This window comes from Balaenoptera musculus, chromosome 14, assembly GCF_009873245.2.
Source record: "Balaenoptera musculus isolate JJ_BM4_2016_0621 chromosome 14, mBalMus1.pri.v3, whole genome shotgun sequence".
Lineage (NCBI taxonomy): Eukaryota > Metazoa > Chordata > Mammalia > Artiodactyla > Balaenopteridae > Balaenoptera > Balaenoptera musculus.
Window position 1 is genome coordinate 74,075,151 of NC_045798.1, and position 14,817 is coordinate 74,089,967.

The following is a 14,817-nucleotide window of genomic DNA, read 5'->3' on the forward strand; positions in this document are numbered from 1 at the left end:
CCACCCAAGCGTAGTTCCTCCACCGCTTCCTCCTCCAGCTGCCACCACTCGACCCTTCCTGCTCAGCAACGACTCCACCTCCCAACCGTGTTTGAAGCGCGCGCCTCGCCGCGGCCCAGAAGAGGCGGCGCGGAGGGCGGGGGAGGTGCGCGCACGCGCGCAGTGGGCGGCCCCGCCCCGCCCGAGGCCCCGCCCCCGGAGCCGCTAGCGCGGCCAGCCGGCCCGGCTCACCCAAGCAAACCTGGGTCTGCGGGGCGGGAAGCGGTGCTTCCTCCTCTGAGCGCGGTGCAGCGCCGTCCAATTAGTCCTTCCGCCCCTGCCTCCGCGGCGCCGCGGCGAGCGAGGGGGCGAGCGGAAAGTGCGCGATGCGGCCGGCGGGAGCAGCGGCTGTCGCGGGGTCGCCGGCGCGGGACATGTCGCTGTGCGGGGAGCTGCTGCAGGCCCCGCCGCCCCTGGCCTCGCAGCCGCCGGCGGCCGCGCCCTCGGGGCCGCCGCTCGCCGCAGCAGCCGGCGCGACCCTCAACCGCCTTCCGGAGCCGCTGCTGCGGAGGCTCAGCCGGAGCTTGGACCGAGCGCCCGAGGGCCGGGGATGGAGGAGGCTGGCCGAGGTGGCGGGGAGTCGGGGGCGCCTCCGGCTCAGGTGCGGCACCGGGGCCCGGGGTGGGGTGGGGTGTAAGGGCGGGGCGGGGTCACGTGGGGGCGAACTTGGGCGGGGGGCGCGCGGGGCGCGCGGGGAGAGTGAAGTGGGCAGGGGAGAGGGAGGGCGGACGCGGCGATGGGTGAGGTTGGAAAACATCGGGGCCGCTTGAGATGGTGCAGGGCCCGCTGGGGGTAAGGAGCGCGGAGGGAAGGAGGTGGGAGAACTTCAGTAACCTTCCAGACAGAGAACCTGAACCCAGGAAAGTCCTGGGAGTGCAGAGATTCGAGGCTGGACTCCGGCAGTCCACACCCTTTTCCTACCCTCCTCCCCTTTAGCTGAAAGAGAGAAATAGAGGTTGACCAAGGAGAATATAAAGAAAGCTATCTGGAGACCATTGCGTTAGGGCGGTAATTCCAAAGGATTAAAATACACAGACCTAGAAGACTTAAGGGAGGTTAGGAAGGGGACGTGCAGGTAGAGAGATAATGAAGGTGAAGGGTTTGAGGTGCAGGAATTCATGAAGGTTTTAGTGTAGATGTAGAGAGAGAAGGATAGTGGGACAGAAAGAAACTAAACTCACCGTCTTCCTCCATCAAACCGACTTGCCAGGTTTTCTTCCTGAATCACCATGAACTTTAAACCATTTTCCTATTACCAGGCTTGGAACTGGGCTTAAGACTCTCAGGACTCCTTTACACTCTTAAGAATTATTGAGGACCCCAGAGGGTTTTGGGGTTTTATTTATTTATTTATTTATTTATTTATTTATTTATGGCTGTGTTGGGTCTTCGTTGCTGTGCACGGGCTTTCTCAAGTTGCGGCGAGCGGGGGCTACTCTTCGTTGTGGTGCGTGGGCTTCTCATTGCAGTGGCTTCTCATTGTGGAGCACGGGCTCTAGGCACGCAGGCTTCAGTAGTTGTGGCATGAGGGCTTCAGTAGTTGTGGCTCACGGGCTCTAGAGCGCGGGCTCAGTAGTTGTGGCGCACGGGCTCTAGAGCGCAGGCTCAGTAGTTGTGGCGCACGGGCTTAGTTGTTCCGCAGCATCTTCCTGGACCAGGGCTCAAACCCGTGTCCCCTGCATAGGCATGCGGATTCTTAACCACTGCACCACCAGGGACCCCCCCCCCCACCGCCCGAGAGTTTTTAATGTGGGTTCTATATGTTACATACATACAACATATACTGATATTTACCATATTAGAAATTAAAATTAAGAATTATTTAATATTTAAAGAGAATAATTCATTACATGTTAACAGAAATGATGTGTTTTTGTGGAAAAACAAACTTTTCCAAAACAAAAAATTTAGTTAGAAAAGTGGCATTGTTTTGCATTTTGAAAATCTCTTTAATGTCTTGGCTGAATCCCAGAGAACCGGCATCTTTTATCTCCTTCTGCACTCAGTCTGTTGCACTGTCACAGGTCAGGTAACACTGGATATTCCAATGTCCATTCTTGAGAGAATGAATGAAAAAAATAAATAACATCTTAGCATTATTATGAAAAGTCATTTTGACCTTGGGGATCCTGTGAAAAGGGCCTCAGGAACTGCAGTAGGGCTTCCCAGACCACACTTAGAACCACTGCTCTAGATCATTGTTATAATTTGGGTCTGCCTTTGAACCCCTTGGCAGTTTTTTTAACTTCTCATATAACCAACCTTTGTCTTGTACTATAATTATTTGTACATGTCTTTATAAACTCCTTGAGAACAGGAAGATTTAAGATCCTATATGTTATGCATAGAACCTATTTAGACACTCTATAAATAATTTTGAATTGAGAGGGGAACCATTCATTCAAAATTACATTTTTTGAGTGCCCGATTTTTGCAAATGTTTCAGAAGATAAGAAGATGTCAAATATTTGGCTCCTACTTATAAGGGCTTATGCAGTAATAGACTGTTATTCGGAGACAATCACAAATAATATGTTAGATGCTATGTTGGGTGTGAATAATAATAACAGTGGGTTTTTATCATTTATTAAACAATATATACACCAGACAATGTACTAAGTGTTTAACTCTCACCACAACCTTGAGTTTCAAAGAGTTTGAGGTTAAACCAAAATAATGATGATTTGGGATTATTTGGCTGTTCGGTGGAGTAATGATGTGAGGATGGAATCAAGAAGTGGTAATTTTGCAAAGTTGAGCAGATGGCATACTTTTTTCTTTCTTTTTCTTTTTTTTTTTTAATTTTTTGCCACTCTGCACAGCACGTGGTATCTTAGTTCCCCAACCAGGGATCGAACCCGTGTCCCCTGCATTGGAAGCACAGAGTCTTAACCACTGGACTGCCAGGGAAGTCGCCCCCCCCCCTTTTTTTTTTTTTTTCTGTTCTAGGAAGAATACATTGTGCTTTTGGCTGTGCAAAGAAAATCCAAGATACATACTATTATTCTAGGTCCATAGATTTCTGAATTTCTAGACTTACAATAACATAAACAGTTGTCTTCTTTGTGGGCAGGGGGTGGGGTCAGATTACCAGATCTGTGATTGGTTGATTTGTGAAATTAACTACTACTCTAGTTAGGGAAGGCTCTGGCCTTTCCTGAAGAAGGTTCTCCTGAAGTGAGCACTCCTATTTGGCCATGAAGGAGGGAGAAGAACATCAGTAAGGCCCTGCCACTGAAGAGGCATGGCTGATGGAATCTAAAAGTAGTGGATACCTGACATCAGGTGTTCAGTTTTCCTCCCTAAGCCTTCAGTTAAGTTTTGTTAAAGGCTATAGAATGGTATTAGCTTTGTTTGAGGAACTAATGGAAAAGTTTGAGACCACTTCTCTGGTGAAGGTAGTATGGAGAGAGGGCAGTTGCCCAGCAAGAGGAGACAAACAACAAAGGGCACGAAGTTGGGGAAGCTCGGGATTTCAGGGTGGGAAGTTTACTGGAGACAGATGAGTTTGGCCGGCCTCCCAGGATGGTGAAGGTTAGCTCAGAGTAGGTTAGTTGTGCTGGGGAAAGTGGAGGCCACCCTGAAGGTTGGAGAACTGGAGAACATTAAGCTCACATACCTGTTGAGATCAGAAGAATTAAACTGACCTAACAGAAGGTTAGCCCTGGGAACTTGGAGGCTGGGGAGTGACAACTGAGGGGGCAGAGTAAGCTGGCGGTGCTTTTTCTATTTAAGACTAAAACAGTGATTTTAAAACGATTTCATACCGATGGCAAAAGAGCATCTACAATAGTAAAAGATCCGAAAAGCATTTTTCTCTAGTGTCAAACGCAGGAATTATAGTGAATCTAGTGCAAGTGGATGACAGTTCCCACGAGGATGAGCAGTGCTTTCTGCAGAGTCACTGGGTTCACAGCCCGAAAATCCCAGAAGGTTGCCTATTCTGTTTCTTTTCACTTTTTTCCCTCCCTCTATACAACTTTCCTCAGACTAGGTAAGAATTTAATAAATAAGCCACAGGAGTTCCTTCTGAACTGTCCCGTCAGGGATAAGGAATGTTTCCAGATGGTTGTTGGTGATTCAGGATAAATCCTTGCATATAGTTTAGTTTCCCAAAACATGAACATGTGGGAGTGCCCTAAACAAACTCAGCCCTAGTTGCATTCCAAACTGCCTCAATATTGAACGCCCTTTGCTGTCAGTGTAGGTAAGCACGGGTTCTGAGTGTCTTGACCAAGCAATGTGAATCCTGCGGAGGCATGGAACATTCGAGCCCCAAAGATGGCAGAGCTTTCAGGAGGCTCTAATAGTGTGTAAATTCCATGAAGGAGGGAGCTTAGAGATGGGACTTTGGGACATGGACCAGGGAAGACAGTCAGCCAGTGCATACTTGCTGTGTAGAAGAGGCTCTTTTAGCTACGGAATCCTGCCCTCGAGCACTTTATGATAGGAAGGTTTCCTCCTGTCCCTCTCTCTTCAGTCTCTACCTCTTCATCTTTGGATTTTGGAATGCCTTAGGGCTTAGGTGTATCTCTTTGTCTAGACTTCTACACCTAATCCCCGCCTTGGTGTTATCCTTAAGTCTTCGTGACTTTACACATATTTAGGTTGATTAGGCTCAGTTCACATCTTCAGCCCATGTCTTTGCTTTGAACTCCTGGATTCATTTGTGTAGATCTCCTCTTGAATGACTAATAGACATCTTAAATGCAACACGTCCAAAACTTAACACGTCTTCCGCCATAACCTCTTTCTCTTGCAGTATTCTGCATCTCAGTGAAGGGCAACTACATCCGTCCAGGTGCTGAGGCCAGAAACTTCAGTCATTCCTGACTCCGCTTTTATATACCACATCCACTGCATCAGCAAATCCCTTCTGCCATACCTCCAGTATGTGTCTAGAATCCTACGTCCACTGCGACCACCCTGGTCCAGGCCACTGTTATCTCTCACCTGCATTGTTCCAATGGCCGCCTAACTTCTCCGCCTCCTGCTTTGCTCCCCATCCCAGTCTGTTCTCACTATAGCAGCAAGAATCGTTCTTTTAAAACATTAAATCAGGTCTTATCCTCCCTCTGTTCAAAACCCTCCCATTGCTTCTCCATCTCAGAGTAAAAACACCAGTTAGCTACCAGTGAGCTCTTGGACTTGATCTCCTGTTAGTGTCTCCCTCCCTCTCTCAGCTCTAGTCACACATGCTTTCTTGCCCTTCCTTGAAGACAGTAGGGCCTTTGGACTTGCTGTTTGCTCAGCCTGAGATGTTTTCCACGGGTGAACCACAAGACTGGCTCCTTTACCTCTTCAGGTGTTTGCTTAAAAGTCACCTTCTCACAGAGAATGACAAATATCATATGATATTGCTTATATGTAGAATTTAAAAGAATGATACAAATGAAGTTATTTACAAAACAGAAATAGACTCACAGTTGTAGAAACCAGATTTATGGTTACCAAAGGGGAAAGGAGGGAGCGATAAATTAGGAGTTTGGGATTAAAATATACACACCACTATATATAAAATAGGTAACCAACAAGGACCTACTATATAGCAGAGGGAACTATACTCAATATCTTGTAATAACCTATAATGGAGGAGAATGTAAAAAAGGAATATATTTGTATATTTATGTATAATTGAATCACTTTGCTGTACATTTGAAACTAGCACAGCATTGTAAATCAACTATATTTCAATAAAAATTTTAAAAATAAACAACATTGATTACATTTTTTTTAAAAAGGTCACCTTCTCAGTGAGGTCTTCTCTGATCACACTATTTAAAATCACCCCCTACATCTGCTCCAGCCTTACCTATCCCCCTGCTTTGCTTTGTTTTTCTCCAAAGCACTTAGGACATTTGGATCGATGGATGCACAGATCTCTGTGTGTGTACACATATCTGTCCCTCTCCTGTGGAAAAATCTAGGAGGATGGGGGATTTTGTTTGCAGCTAGAAAAGTACCTAGAAAAAATGGTTGTCCTATTTTAGGTGATTAATAAGTAGTTGTTGAATTAATGAATAATGATTCTGAAGTGTAAATGTACCAAGAGAAACAAAAGAATCTAAAAGCAGTGCCATGGTTTGTACCCTAAAAGGTGTATAATATCAATATGTTCTATTTGATTATACATTTTTAAAAGTAAAGATAAATATAGGTTTTTTTAAGCAAAGTCTGTTTGTTTCAGTAAGAAAGCAGTCTTTTTAATTAAATCAGAAATTTCAAATTAGAGCTGGTAGAAACCACTTCAAAGCACAGCCTTACAGGAATGTAACTAAAAAAGGAAAGAAAGAAAAGTTGGGTATGTATAAACATCATCTTAGCTGAAAGCCGGTGCCCATGTGGAAAATCAGTAAAAGGAAAGAAGAGAGAGCACCTTGTTTTTCTCCAGTGCCTCTTGTATTGGAAGAGAAGTCGTTGTCTATTGCAATTTGATCTTTCTTCGTTTGGTGGGGGGAAAGTAAAATTGTTTTTAGTTTTCTCCATATTAATATAAAGATTAAAGCACCATTTGGTTGCATTTGACAAGATGGCATCTTAATTTCATGTATCAGATCTTGATAACCTTTCTGAATCATAAAAAAGTTAGCATACAGCATCCTTGTTTTTATAAATTTCATATTATAATTATTTGAAAAATGGGTAATCCTTATATTGTGTCTAATACTGGTTCCTTGGGCATTCCAGGGACTAGTAAAAGAAAATTTTACAAAATATTGTAGCAGCACCTTCAGCTTTTGTTTTTGCTACCATCGCAATCACCATTATTTCATAAAAGAAAGGACACTTTAACACTTTTAAAAATAAGAAAGATAATCTTAGAGTAAAAGACAGTCTTATTGTCCTTACCTTTATCAATTTGCCATGGACTTCAGATTGTGCTGCCAGAGTGTATAGCCCAGAATTGGGAATGGTTGATCTGTAATATGATTATTGACATTTAACAAGGATAGAGTATTGAATATACAAGTTTAGCTAGAATACCTGGAAAAGAATACCTAGTGACTGGAGGCTTTGGAGGACACTATCTGGTTACCAAAACAGTAATTACTCAAAATTATTTTTTTTAAAAAATTTATTTTATTTATTTATTTTTGGCTGCATTGGGTCTTCGTTGCTGCACACATGCTTTTCTCTAGTCGCGGCGAGTGGGAGCTACTCTTCGTTGCGGTGCACGGGCTTCTCATTGCGGTGGCTTCTCTTGTTGCGGAGCATGGGCTCTAGGTGCGTGGGCTCAGTAGTTGTGGCGCGCGGGCTGAGTTGCTCCGTGGCATGTGGGATCTTCCCGGACCAGGGCTCGAACCCGTGTCCCCTGCATTGGCAGGCAGAGTCTTAACCACTGCGCCACCAGGGAAGTCCCCTTAGTCTTCTTTTAATATTCCCATACTTTTATTGCATAATAAGAGCTAGCTTTTACTGAGTGCTTATTTGCCACACACTGTGCTAAGTACTTTTTACATGGATTGTCTAATTTAATTCTAACAATCCTGTGAGATAGAATATTAGTATTGAAGTTATTTTGGTTGGATCCATTTTCTTCTTCATGAAATAACCAACTTTATCACAGAATTATAAATCTTGGGTGACCATTATACAAATGCTGTGGCAGCCTTTTACTAAAACTGATCAAAATGAATGTGAACTAAGAATATCTTAAGTCATATGAAAGCTTGCTGACTAACCTTGGCTCTGCCACAGTGGTGGTACCATTATGTTTGACCCCTTCCCTCCAGGCTTCCAGGCATTTCAGTATGAATAATTCATATGGGCAAGATGAAATTTTAGGTATTGAGGGATTTTAAAAAGATATATATATATATATGATAGGGTGTCTGCTTGCAACGAGTACTGGTATCTAGTTGGGTAAAGAAGACATGCTTGTGAAAGAAAAGCTCATGATTTTAAGACAAAATTGTGTTGAAACATATAGAACAGGAGTCTGCAAACAGCAGCCTATGGCCCATATTGAGGCCACTGCCTGTTTTTGTATAGCTAAGAATGCTTTTTATTTTTTTTATTTTTTATTTATTTAAATTTTTGTTTATTTATTTATTTATTTATGGCTGTGTTGGGTCTCTGTTTCTGTGCGAGGGCTTTCTTCTAGTTGTGGCAAGTGGGGGCCACTCTTCATCGCGGTGTGCGGGCCTCTCACTATCGCGGCCTCTCTTGTTGCAGAACACAGGCTCCAGACGCGCAGGCTCAGTAGTTGTGGCTCACGGGCCCAGTTGCTCCGCGGCATGTGGGATCTTCCCAGACCAGGGCTCGAACCCGTGTCCCCTGCATTGGCAGGCAGATTCTCAACCACTGCACCACCAGGGAAGCCCTGTTTTTTATATTTTAAAAATTGTAAAACAAAACAAAAATCAAGAAAAGAATATGCAGGAGAGACTCTGTGGCCTATATAAAGCCTAAAACGTTTACTCTCTGGCACTTTACAGGAAAAGTTTGCCAACTTCTGCTATTCAAGATGAGCACCATTAGGAGACTGCGTCTAAAGGGACAGTAGCATTCGTAATGTAAACCGTTTTCCCCACCACTCAACAACTTGCCATTTATTCTCTACAACACCCATGACGGGGCCAAACATATAGCAGGCAGATCATATTGAAGAAAATCTGTTGACCTGAATTAAATTTGTTGTTTGCAGTTGTCTAGACTTGGAGCAGTGTTCTCTTAAGGTCCTGGAGCCTGAAGGCAGCCCAAGCCTGTGTTTACTGAAGCTGCTGGGTGAGAAAGGCTGTACGGTCGTGGAGCTGAGCGACTTCCTGCAGACTATGGAGCACACTGAGGTCCTTCAGCTCCTCAGCCCCCCAGGTACGTGTTTCCCGTGGGCACGTTCTCCAGGAGTTCATGGAGACAGACTCAGAGGAAAATATCTCATTTGACCAAATGAATCGCGTTAAGTATTTTTGAAACATGTAAATATATGGAGCCTAATTTCCCCCCCAGGTTGAGACTAAAGAACACATAAAAAGCAAATACAGTGCATAAACATTTGTTGGATTGCTTTTCCAAAAAAACAGCTATAGAAGACATTTTGGGGACAGTTGGAATCACTTGAGTATAACCTGCATATTAGACATTAGGGAATTATCATGTGACGATGGTGCTGTACTTCTATAGAAGAATGTCTTTATTCCAAGGAGGTGCATGTGAAAGTGTTGAGGGGAAAGGTTTCTATAACTTGTGTTGAAATAGTGCAGCCAAGAAAGTAAATACACACATTTATTTATATGTATGTATATGAATGAGAGAAAGTGTAACAGATGTTTATTGTTGAAGTTTTTTGCCAACATGGTGCTTCTGAAATGTTGAGTAACTCAACCACATGATTTTTTTTTTCTCCTGAATATACCGATATTGAGTGAGGTTGCTCACTTCCAAGGTCATATTTGAGGAGTAGGAAACAGTCCCTCCTTTCCACAACTGTGGATGGAGTTGGTCAGTTACTGTGACGTCAGCAGGAGGGACCATGTCATCCAAGTCACGTGATGGCAGCGGCGCTGCAGACCTTCTTTCTCGGGGGCTTGGGGAATTAGAGACGTGTTGTAGTGGTGTACTGACAAGTGCACGTAGCAGAAACCCCAACTCAAGTTGGTGTAATAAAGGGAGCATGCTGGTTCCAACGGAAAAGTCTTGAAGCAGGTTGGGCTTCGAGAAAGGCAGGGGCCAGCCCTGTTTCCAAGGAGTTGGATTTTGTCTTTGCTCTTCCTTTCTTGTCATTGGCTTCCTCCCAGGGCTGACTTTCTACCTAGTCATAGGATGTCTACTGGCTGTTCCTTGCATTAACCTTTGTCCCAGCAAAAATCGTAGGATTCCCTAATAAGCTAACTAATTTTGGCCACGTGCCTGTCCCTGTACCTGTCACCAGCCAGGGAGTTGGAATGTGCCAGTTCCCCTGGCTTAGAGCCAGGAGCGGAGTGGGTTCAGTTAGCTTTCCAGAAACCTCATGGATCGCCAAACAAAGTTGGATGCTGGGGGTGTGAGGGGGAGCAACTGAAAAGTCTGCTACAAATGGAAGGGACCCGGGATTGTGAGCCAGGAAACTTGGACTCTCAGGTTATCCCTGGCTTTACCAGGCTTAGTGCAGATGATGAAATAGGTCCTCTATAAACGCCTCTCTTGTGTTACCCACTGTATCTGATGCTTGACAGATGCATGCCTCTTCATACAAGAGCCCTGGGGTAATGCAGATCCCATCTAGATGCAATTGCTTTCTGTCACCAAACAGTACATTATTTCTTCAGGTGACATTTATTAATTTTTGTATCCCCAGTGTCTCAAAAGTACCCAGGAGTTGTGGCAATGGAAATCTGCCAGTCTAGGGCACTCAGCCGCTAAGTTCTCAGACTTTGTACACTCACTGGGGCCTCTGAAAACTTAAGAAACCTCTTTGGGAATTAACTATAACTTTAATGTCTCATGATGTTTTTCAATGATTGCACTTAATTACTCCACCGTTGTTGCCAAGTCTATAACATGAGAGTCAGCGTTCTCTACCTCTCAGACTTGGAGGAGCTGCTGGGATGACGCTGTGTTGAGTTGCGTGTAGGTGACCACGGAGGCTGCGCACACATCTCACGGTCTGTGGTGTGATCACTGGCCTGAGATCAAAGGTCTCCAAGTTTTCAAAGTTTCCCATGTATGAAACTGGGCTTGACTGAAATTGAGTCACATGTTTATTTGTGTGTAATGATGTGCCTGAAATTTTTAGCAGTATTTTCTATTCTGATGTGATAGGCCAGCAGCGAATACAGTGCCATCCTAATAAACATCAGTCATCTTCTTTGGAAAAATCTGTTTCTGCTCTTGGTGTTTCTCTCCAAATCGTAGGATCAGCGCTTTACCATCAGTGTTCCCCTGTGCAGATCGTTCTGATACTGGGCCAACAGGCTTTTTCAGTTATCCCCTGGGACTCTTTCATATTTGAGGGGAGAATAGGAAAAAGACAGCAGTTTCTACATGACCACTTATGCACTATTTCTGTGAAGTTTTATGTCATTAGCCATATAGTATTCATTAGCTATATAGTATTCATTAGAAATCAGTTGTTACTTGAATGTTAATTATTGATTTAAGAGGAAATATTTGGGGATCTAAAAAAACTCAGTAATTTACAGTTAGCTTTCTACCTGAATCTTACTTGGATAATCTAAAACTTACTGTATTTACATACATTAGAATATAGAAATGTAAGAATTTGAGAATAATTTTTATTTCAATTTCAATAAAGACATTGAGAATAAAAACTATTGTAATTATATTAGGAATGCAAGCTCTGATAGAATCAACTTAATCTGGGATTTTGCTCATTCAATCAACATTACTGTATTCTAATACTTCTGCTATTCCAGGCATTGTGCTTGGTACTATGAATTAAAACAATAGTTCCTGCATGTTCAAAATTCATCGTCTAGTAGGGGAGACAAACATGTAACTCATCACATCCAGTACAATCATAAAAACAAGTATATATTAAATCTCCAGTTTTTCCTTTTCAGTGTATTCCTGAATCTTGGTGAAAATACGAAGTAGGAATAATCTAACGTTTTATCTCTTTTTTTTTTGGTAGTGCAGTTTCATAAGAAGACATTAGTTCTTATTCCACAAAGAGCCTGATGACTTTTATCTGATGGTCGTTATAGAGAGCTCTGGTTTTGGGTGACTCAGATGCTGTGAACCTCTGAACAAGTCTTTCAGGCCTAAATACAAGGAGAAGGGGAAACTTCAGATTTATTTTAGTCTGATTTTGTCATATTCCATCCCAGCTGTTTGTGGAATGACAGCCAGAGATGGCCATAGAAGATGGCTGTGGTACCGAGTTTCTTGGATGTCTTTGCTTTGGTGGCTCAGAAGTAGCTGGGAAGGGTTCCCCCATCTCTAACTGGAACACCTGCCTTGATTAGGAGCCAACTTCAGTGGTCCCTCACTTAGCATGAGGTCTAAGCCAAAGGTAACTCACCCCCAAATTCTTGTGCTCCATGGGCTCTGACACCTAATATATTTTTCAAAAGGTTGTGGTTTACTCTCTTCTGCTTTCCCTCCGATTGGGCTTTTCCATAGCACATGGGTTGGCCAGCTTGCCTCTCAGACTGGTCTTGCCTGCACTTTGTTAGAGAAGTGGCTTATAATTTTTATGTATGGATGGTGTCCATCTGCATTTTCCAGCTCTGACTCATTGTTTCCCTATTTTTATTCCTTTGGTCATTTCAGTGGGAATTGAAGAGGGGCGGGGTGTTAAATGAACTTGCTGAAATTGTTTTGAACCAGAAGTCTGTAATGATTTTTTTAGACCTTTATTTATTTTTTTATTTAAGGGTCAAAGACTCTGATCTCGAAGCAGCCAAAATTGGCATCTGTAACCTTGGCAAATACAGATAAACTTAGATGTGCCATTTGAGATGTTTTTGTTTTGAGTGAAACCATTTGAGCGCAGATGTATAAGCGCCATCAGTTAGAGTTTTGTTTAAGAGAAACCATTTGAGCGCTGACTAGTAGCCTCTGTCAACTAGAGTCCTGCACATCACGAGATTGGTTGCCAAGGAAGCCGTGCTCTGACCTGGAATCGGCTAAGCAGAGGCTAGATAGTGGGGGATGTTTAGAGAGAATTAACACGTTACACATGGGTTTCATTAGATGGATCCCAAGGTTCTTTCTGCTCCAGTTTTGTGATGCTGCCATTTTATTTCATTCTCGTATAAAAGGAGCTTTGCTGTGCAGACATTTCAGAAGTGCCGGCAGAGTCATGTGATTTCACTGACATCTTTTCCATTTTTCCCCACCCCTTTCTCATATCAATTCATTTTTCTTCTTTAATTCCTCGTCCTATACTCATTGTTATGTTTCTGATACCAATTTTTTATTACTTTCATTGTCTCTAAGACAAGAGCAAAGATAGTTGAATATTATTCTTTCGTTTCCAGGATACCTTTACTTCACATTTTATCTTCGCAATTCTGTGAAAGCCCAGAACAGTACTATTATGAACATTTAAATTTTATTTTATTTTATTTTTATCTTTTTAACATCTTTATTGGAGTATAATTGCTTTTCAATGTTGTGTTAGTTTCTGCTGTATAACAAAGTGAATCAGCTATACATATACATATATCCCCATATCTCCTCCTTTTTGAGCCTCCCTCCCACCCTCCCTATCCCACCCCTCTAGGTGGTCACAAAGCACCGAGCTGAGGTGATCTCCCTGTTCTATGCGGCTGCTTCCCACTAGCTATCTATTTTACGTTTGGTAGTGTATATATGTCCATGCCACTCTCTCACTTCGTCCCAGCTTACCCTTCCCCCTCCCTGTGTCCTCAAGTCCATTCTCTACGTCTGAGTCTTTATTCCTGTCCTGCCCCTAGGTTCTTCAGAAGCATTTTTTGGGGTTTTTTTTTTTTTTTTAGCTTCCATATATATGTGTTAACGTACGGTGTTTGTTTTTCTCTTTCTGACTTACTTCGCTGTGTATGACAGACTGTAGGTCCATCCACCTCACTACAAATAACTCAATTTCGTTTCTCTTTATGGCTGAGTAATATTCCATTATATATATGTGCCACATCTTCTTTATCCATTCATCTGTCAGTGGACACTTAGGTTGCTTCCATGTCCTGTACATTTAAATTTTAAATATGAGCACACATTTATGTGGAAAAAGAGATTACCAAAAGTTATCATTTGGCCAGAATCACAGTTGGTTATTTACAAAAGTGGGATTAGAACCCGGGTCTACTGACCCTGACCTGAACTCAGTGTCACTTCCATAATACTAGGAAGTTTCTGGATTGTTTGGGAGGCTTAGTTATGGATTATTACGTCAATTCTCTCTTTGACCCACAGACTTCAATTTTTTTCTTCTTGCCAAAGTAAAAAGTACTAAACTACTAGATCTTACTTATAAGGGACTCATCTTGTTCCATGAACAACAGAAATTCCTGAAAGCAAGATATTAAGAACTGAAAAGAGGCAAAGATGGTATAAATGGGAATAAGATTAAAGAAGAAGAAAAGAGCTAGAAAGGGAGTGGTGGAGAGGGCTGGAAGGATGGGTTTCCACCCCAAGGTGTTAAAGGAAGTTGTCGATGATGTAGAAGGATGAGGGGTGTGATGTAGGAGACCAGGTTTAGCCACAGTAGATGCAAATGTAAATTGACCTGTAAGAGGAAAGTACACAACCAGTACAACTTCCCCCCATTACACTGGTTGTGTAATGGGGGGAAGTTGTTAGAGGAAGAGGAATGGTATTTATTCTGGGACTCTCTGGGGTGCTTTTCAGTAGTAGTTTTGAAATGTTCAAAATAACGTTGAGGGAGAGTTTTAGCTGGAAGATGATAGAAAAAGTTTTTTGGTTCATGGCCTCTGAAAATAGATGCGCTGTAACGTACACAATAGATCTGTTCCTGGAAAAGCTGTAAATTACTTCGATAGTAACTGCATTGTAAGAGAGAACAACTCAAAGGGAACCTATGATGAATCCTTTTGTCAGGTCAAGAATCACCCTCAGGCTTCCCTGGTGGCGCAGTGGTTGAGAGTCCGCCTGCCAATGCAGGGGACACGGGTTCGAGCCCTGGTCTGGGAAGATCCCACATGCCGTGGAGCAACTGCGCCCGTGAGCCACAACTACTGAGCCTGCGCGTCTGGAGCCTGTGCTCCACAACAAGAGAGGCCGCGACAGTGAGAGGCCCGCGCACCGCGATGAGGAGTGGCCCCCACCTGCCGCAACTGGAGAAAGCCCTCGCACAGAAACGAAGACCCAACACAGCCACAAATAAATAAATAA

At 43.2% G+C, this 14,817-nt stretch overlaps 1 protein-coding gene across 2 annotated transcripts in view; it reads left to right on the forward strand.

Moving 5' to 3' along the window:
* Positions 1 to 208: 208 nt before the first annotated feature.
* Positions 209 to 14,817, forward strand: part of MALT1 (MALT1 paracaspase) — a 61,939-nt gene continuing 47,330 nt past the window's right edge. For both annotated transcript variants that reach the window (XM_036874969.1, XM_036874970.1), the window contains exons 1-2: positions 209 to 640; positions 8,687 to 8,853. In XM_036874969.1, coding sequence (XP_036730864.1) covers positions 366 to 640; positions 8,687 to 8,853 — 442 coding nt within the window. In that variant the 5' untranslated portion in view covers positions 209 to 365. The remainder of the gene's footprint in view (positions 641 to 8,686; positions 8,854 to 14,817) is intronic.